The 7,194-nt window shown below is 37.0% G+C and overlaps 1 protein-coding gene and 1 pseudogene across 2 annotated transcripts; one reads left to right on the top strand and one right to left on the bottom strand.

The window, feature by feature from the left end:
• Positions 1-584: 584 nt before the first annotated feature.
• LOC132106782 (photoreceptor outer segment membrane glycoprotein 2-like) lies at positions 585-4,985 on the bottom strand. 2 transcript variants are annotated; one of them, XM_059512772.1, is made up of 4 exons: positions 4,822-4,985; positions 3,520-4,325; positions 1,847-2,093; positions 585-1,399 (listed from the first exon to the last, which is right to left on the bottom strand). In XM_059512772.1, exons 2-4 carry the CDS (start codon positions 4,095-4,097, stop codon positions 1,145-1,147), a joined length of 1,080 nt encoding a protein of 359 aa, XP_059368755.1. In that variant the 5' UTR covers positions 4,098-4,325; positions 4,822-4,985; the 3' UTR covers positions 585-1,144. The 2 variants fall into 2 exon arrangements, with proteins under 2 accessions (XP_059368755.1, XP_059368754.1); XM_059512771.1 differs by having other exon boundaries at positions 4,826-4,985.
• A 112-nt stretch (positions 4,986-5,097) lies between these two features.
• LOC132106783 (transmembrane protein 179-like) lies at positions 5,098-7,194 on the top strand (annotated as a pseudogene).

Below are 7,194 nucleotides of genomic sequence, written 5' to 3'. Positions count from 1 at the left end.
TGAATCAAGGTCACATCATTAGTTTTTTTTCCTGAAATGTAGGCTATTGACTTCTGAAATATAATTTAAAAAATGTCTAGATGTTTTAATAGGCTACATGCTGATAAATACAGCAGAAAAAAAAATTATCTAATGGCAAAAAGACACAATAAGGCCCCAGGCCCATGTGACCAGCCTTTTTGGAGGACCCCCCCTCTTTTAACCCAAAACATTTTTATAAAGCAGTAAAAAATCTGAGTTGAATCATAATACAATTGAATTTGATTTCTTATAATTGAGATTTTGTCAACCACTTTACTCCTTTAATTTCTCAGATGTCTGACTTTATTTTTGCATATGAGAAGTGCCTGATAAAATTGACAAAGCATTTTGCTTTGAATAGTTGCCACATATAAGAAAAAAGTAGCAATTATGAGAAATAAAGCCACAAAAGAATAAACACACAATGGGTTTAACATATTTCAAAACAATTTAGGCTTATATAAAACAGCTGTGCTGCAATAATGCATTTAAAAGCCACCTTTAGTATTAATAAGTAGCCATCAAGTACAAATTCAACCTTGCCAGATACTGCAAGTCTCCAAAGCAATATGTGAATGGTTTACTAGAGGGAAAACTGAAAACGGACCTACAATGAAAAAAGTAAAGCAAATGAGTGAGAGAGAAAAAGGCATTTTATACATTATGGATGGTAATAGCTCCTTAGTAATAAAACAAAGGCTTATAATTTAACCATTTTCAGATTAACTTGAAATGTGTTTATCATTAAGATATTTTTAGGATGGACAAAATAATCTTCATTACAGGGCAGAGGCACAGGGAAGCTTGTCTTCCATTACCATCTTTCTTTACAGCAGTGTTAACCATTATTACAAATCAGTCCTGTTCCCCAGCATCTTAAAATGCATTTCACATTTCATTGTCTTTTTCTTTTGAATGGCACAATGATTATATTGCAATGCAGTGCCTTTCAGCTGAGAGCTCCTTCACATTATGTTTTATTTTTCAGGCCATTCTTTACGTCCATTCCTCTTTGTTTGCATCAAGTAAAGAGTCAAAGGCTGCAATGCAGAGCATAATCTGCCTCTCCAAGGCTGTCATTGTTAAATGGCTGGGTAAGTCTCAATGTCCAATGTGTCTTGTACTACTGGGCTATAGGAATTTGCTTTAAAGGGACATTCTCTTGTGCTTGCTGGCTGGTGCTAGGTACATCAATGTTGGGATCGTCATCCACCTGGTAGCATTTTCCCAGGTTCTTGATGATGTTGAAATTATAACGTGCAGTGTCCGCAATGCTGTTCTCCAGAAGCCAGCCATCAGACTCAGAGTCAGGGTCTCCTAACCTCAGCACATTCTCCATGGCCGTCTGAAGATAGCGTACTCCTGTCAACACTGACACCTAGAGGAAGGAGAAAAGGTTTAAGAAAACGAAGAGGCTATGAGTGTTTCTTGGTTTTATAATGAGGGGTTGCAGTTTCAAATCTCTCTCAACTGACTTTTTTTTTTATTTTTATTAAACCATCTGCATCTGTATGTCAGTAGATATCTGAAAACCCTTGCATTCGACTGGAGCTGTTAGACCAATCCATACTGAAAAATTTGTTATAATAGGGATAGATAGATAGATAGATAGATAGATAGATAGATAGATAGATAGATAGATAGATAGATAGATAGATAGATTGAAATACATTGAAGACTGTAGAAATGGCTGCTGCAAATTCAGTTTTGCCATCAGAGGAATAAAATAAAATTATATATATATATATATATATATATATATATATATATATATATATATATATATATATATATATATATATAGAAAACAGGCTCAATATCACACCTCAAAAAGCCAGATGATGAGAACGATTAAGCCAATGGACTGCATTATCTGTGTGTAGTGCTCCAGCAGTGCCTGTCTGCAGCCCCTCCGGTTCAGGTTCAGCTCCTCCTTCTGGTATTCGTAATTATAGTGTGCTGAGTTGTTAGTGATTTGATGCTGGATGCAGGGACGATGAGAATGCAGGCCACAGCAGCTAAATGGCACTCCGTCGATCAGATACTTCCCCTCCACATTACTCCGCAGTCGTCTGAAGAAGAGTAGAATGCATTAAATAACTTTCTGCAATATTAATAGTAAACAGTGGTGGCCAGAATTATTAGAACACTAGTATTTTCACCAGATAAAAAATGGTTTTAAGTCAGTTATGTCTGGCTTTTGCTGTAGTGTCACTAGGAAATATCCGTTTACATTTCCATATAGACCCGGTTGTTCATGTGTGCTAGAGCACCCTCACTAATGTAAGAAGCACCCTCAGTAGATTTGATTCTGGAGCCGGTGTCCTGACATTTTATCCTACCCGTCAGATTTTCCTACCCGGGTTTACTGCCCATGTGCACATCAATATTGCGTCCTTTTTCTCATGCTAAACAACAATATTTAATTTATCTGCATTACTGTAAGGGTAGGTTTAGGGTTGGGGTAGGTGTAGACTTTAATAAAAACGCAATCTAATTGGTAGAAAATAATATTTATTGTTGGTTTCCTGTAGCTGTATCCCTTCTAGCTACAACCGCTAATATAACAAATAATTATTGTATCTGCAGTACTGTAAAGGTAGGTTTAGGGTTGTGGTAGGTGTAGACATTAATAAACCATAACTTTACAGTTGCATTGTAATACCCACTGTTTTAGTGGGAGGTAGGAAAATCTGACAGGGTAGGACAAATCGACAGAACACCAGGCCTGTTTCCAAACATTCATTTTGCCATTAATTGTAATAATCCAGTGAGATCTTTGTTTGCACAAGGAGTCTGACAACAGGCAGTGCTCCACACAGAGATCTGATCTCATCATCATCAGACTGTCTGGAGTGACATGAAGAAACATAACAAACTGAGACAGACTAAATCCAGAAGAATTGTGGCAACTGTGGTCTCTTGAAGCATCTTGGAGACCTTGTCACAGCTCTTCTGGATTTAGTCTGTCTCAGTTTGTTCTGTTTCTTCATGTCATTCCAGACAATGAAGATGAGATCACTGTGGAGCACTGGCTGCTGTCAGACTCCTGATATTTTCTACTGACACACTACAGCAAAAGATAAAAATAACTGACTTAAAACCATTTTTTAGTTGGTGAAATTACTAGTGTTCTAATAATTATGGCCACCACTGTATATTTATGGCATACCCAAAATAAATACTATGTTGTCATTTACTCACCCTCATGTTGTTCCAAACTTGTATGGCTTTCTTTCTAGTGGAACACATAAAAAAATGTCTGTTGAAAGTCAAAGGGGTTGGGTGTTATTTTGGACTCGGCTGACTTTCATTGTATGGACAAAGTCAACTGAAACATTCTTCAAAATATCCTCTTTTGTGTTCCACAGAAGACAGAACATCATACAGGTTTGGAATGACATGAGTTGATTAAATGATGGCGCAGTTTTCATTGTAGGTGAACAATGACTTTAACCGCGTAATATTAAAGTGCATTGTGGGTAGTAATGGACTTACTCCGCAACTCCGCTATCAGTCATATCCAGGTAGCGGTTGCTGATCCACTGAATGTGAAACCAGTCTCGATATCCTTCGTTGCCACAGCACTGAAACTGCATTTGCAGCATGTCCATTGTGCGCTTGATGTAGCAGCGGCCTGGCATGTCCGTATCTTTATAGTAGCGCATGGCGTCACGTAAGCCCAAAAACAGTGACTCCTCCAGATCATTACGCATGCTATAGCACATCAATGCTCCCACAAGGATACAAAATGTAAAGAAAAAGGTACATATGATGTAAGGCAGCATCAGCAGCTTCCATCGCAGGAACTTGGTAGTGTCCACACAGTCATAGCAGATCTTTCCCCCCAGGAAGTTGATCGCACAGGCAGTCAAGCCAACACAGATAAGCATGTTTGGCACTGACACAATCTCTTTTGACATCAGCTCCCGTCTCTTCACAATCTCCACCTTTAAGAACAGACCCAGGCTGAAGAGCGTGACTCCAGTTACCACAGACACCCAGTTCAGTACCCATAAAACCTGGGCCAGTTTGTCTCGGTTTGTCTTTGTAAATGTCACTTTTAAGACTGCCATTGTTGCTTTTACTTGTCTCAGTGGTAATTTTTTTTGTGTCCAGGTGTAAAGCTCATTTTATTTTAGGGTTATATAACATACTGGGTAAATGGGAGAAGACAGGAAATATGTTCCACAGGGAATAGGAAAGTAATCAGGGAGAGAAGGCCAAGAGGGCCACATAAGCAGCTTAGGTTAGGTATTTTTACACTCCTGGAGGACGGCCTTAGCTTCATAATAGCACAGGTACTGAAATTAAAATAAAAATGAAACAAAATAAATGCATGGATGGTTTACAATGTATGCAAATGGCCATTTAATATATATTGTACTGTATATATTTGTATATTTCTATAACTATACTATATACTAATATAATGATACCTACTGAAAGATTATTTCTGAGTTGTAAGTGCAAACTTATTTGAGTTCAGTAAGTGTAGAAATGTCAATTCTTTTGTTAATATGTTTATGTTTATAAGGCTACTGTGGCTCATAGTTATTTTTTGTTTCAATACTTATTGAGTATGCGTATGGAGTTAGGTGTAAGTAATCAAGACGTTGTCAGCTTGTCAAATGTAAAGTGAATTCCATGTACACAGTCAAAAAACACATTATAAATTATAATTTAATAAATTACAAATAGCATTTTTGACATTAGATTTGTTATTCTAAGCACTATAATTTCATACCATTCTAAGTTGTATTCCTACAACCCCCACCCATTTAAAACCACATAACTTACCTACCCAGATATCAATTAGCTGAATATGGGCTTGTAATCCATGGACCTTGATTGTAGATGCTGTCATATTCCCTTTTTTGCATATTTTAGGTGAGGTACCACAGAAGAGGTGAGGAGCAGGTTTAGAGTGAATTGTGTCCAGACTCACTGTGACCTCCACCTAATCCATTTATCCTCAGGATTTAACAGAACTCTTCCAAGCCATCTGGGCCAATCCCAAACGAATAACAATGCTAACACGTTCAACAAGATGTCCACTCTACTGAACTGAACCTGGAATATATTATAGTTCTCTTATACTGAATTATTATTCTTTTTTTCATTTTGTTGTACAATATTTACTCTTTCATATCTAAATATAATTTATTTAGTTCATATTTAATATTTTCAGCAGTTTACGTAACGATGCTATCATTGCAGTCAAAACGTACTAATGTTAAAAGATGTTGTGAATGCAGGGGTGACATTTTAGTCGTCGTCCAATAACATTATGCAGACATCCATCCCTGTCATGCGCAGTAGCCAAAAGCAGTCGCCGGAACGATGGCCGTCGATAATTTTCTCTTCGGCCATTGCATTCTTTATTTTTTAGCATTTCTTTTCGGTTTCATTTCCGTTGTACCGCTCTCTGAAAACAGCGATGACTTCAAGGGGAAATGCCTGCTGTTTACTGAGGGGATGTGGCAGAATGAGAACATGACAATCATTCACTCAGACCGCATTGCATATTAAAACATTCCAATCAATAGCCTAAATTATGTTTTCATACATGTTTATTTTATGTCTCTTGCAGCCTTCTTTTCCATGCCTTCTTGAATCTGCTCTGTGCTTGTTGGTGGTATTTGTGGTGTTTGTAGCTGGTACCATATCCAGTGTTGGCTTCAGTTCATGGTGTGATGCTGTCACTGAAAATGGGGCCATGCCCAGCAGGTAAACTGTTTTAAACCATTTTAAATCAGTTAGAACCAAGCGATATCACACAAGAGTGCAGCACTGTATCTCATGCATGGGAAACAGTCATGCTGCTATTTAGTAGGCTATTACAACGAGCAAGCATATTTTATGCTTATAGTAATATAATCAAAATGTTAATAATAGTAATAATGAAATTTGGGTGAACTTTTTTTAAATTGGCTCTAAAATTTCTTCTCTTTCTTCATACATTTCCAAAATGTAGTCACTTTCTAATTACTTGTGCTTTAAGGCCACTGTATGCAGTTTTTTGTATTTAGCAAAGTGTTTGTGAAATGAATCCTTCATTTCAACTGTCTTTTTGAAGTGTCCAGTTATGAAACTTTGGTTTGGAATGACCCTTCTCATTAATCCTGTTTGAAATGCAGTGATATACTCCAAGAAGAGATATTGAGGGAGTGTGGGAAAACAAAAAAACAAAAGCCATTATTCTTATTAGATGTCCGTGTTCCATCACAATGATTTAGAAACTGATTCATTCTACAGTCTTTCTATCTATCTATCTATCTGATTCATTCGACATTTGTGAGGATCTGCAAGACACAGATTTAGAGCTTGGTGTTGACAACTCCTTTTATGACCAGTTTGCCATTGCACAGGTAAACATTCATACAACTTACATTCACAAGCAGATATTTACAGTATATATTTCATGAGTCTCTTGTACATAATCTCTGTTTGGTACCAATATGTAAATATGTTCTTTGTTTCACAGTTTGGCCTGTGGTCAGCCTGGTTATGCTGGTTTGGTCTAACAGTACTAGCCTTCCTAAAGGTTTACCATAACCACCGGCAGCAGGAGCTGCTAGACAGTCTTGTTCAAGAGAAGGAGCTCCTGCTAGGTCATCCTTTACAGAAGAGTTCTTACAACAGGAATGCCATGATTTAAACAAAATCTCTCATGTAGTCCATTATACTGCACGAGTCAGTTTCTGGGAGCAGTATTAAACCCTCAGAACAAACATATTTTTTTTCATAAATCATATATCAATCTTAAGATCTCAGTCTTAGTAGATTCAATTTTAGCTATGTTCATGTTTAAATAAATGATTAGAGAACACCTCATATTCAAAACAGATAGCAGAGTTAGTTTCCACTGTTGTTTAGAGACAACATCCTTACAGAGCTCTCATTAAACTCTATCTAATATTCACTCTTATTTTTACATATAAAACACTGTCTGTGAGATATTGGGTTGTACCTAATTCTCTTGATAAGGCAGCTGTGTGTTAAGAAGACTCAGTAAAGTGTAAATGAGGACGCTGTCTTTGAGCAGATGTCACAGCTTCACAGTTCACTCAGATATGAAATGTAAAGTCTGCTTCACTTAGAAACAAATACTGCCTTTACTGTACATGTGAGCAAAATATAACCAGAAATAAAACTTAATAATTTCTTGTA

This window comes from Carassius carassius, chromosome 27, assembly GCF_963082965.1.
Source record: "Carassius carassius chromosome 27, fCarCar2.1, whole genome shotgun sequence".
In the NCBI taxonomy this organism is placed as follows: domain Eukaryota; kingdom Metazoa; phylum Chordata; class Actinopteri; order Cypriniformes; family Cyprinidae; genus Carassius; species Carassius carassius.
The sequence above is the reverse complement of the archived record's forward strand: the minus strand, read 5'-3'. Positions and strand labels throughout refer to the sequence as shown.

Coding starts and splice junctions, on each gene's coding strand:
- LOC132106782 (XM_059512772.1), bottom strand. CDS start 4,097: ATGGCAGTCTTAAAAGTGACATTTACAAAGACAAACCGAGACAAACTG. Junction 2,094..3,519: donor ACTGATAGCGGAGTTGCGGA/GTAAGTCCATTA, acceptor ACTCTTCTTCAG/ACGACTGCGGAGTAATGTGG. Junction 1,400..1,846: donor TCATCATCTGGCTTTTTGAG/GTGTGATATTGA, acceptor TCCTTCCTCTAG/GTGTCAGTGTTGACAGGAGT.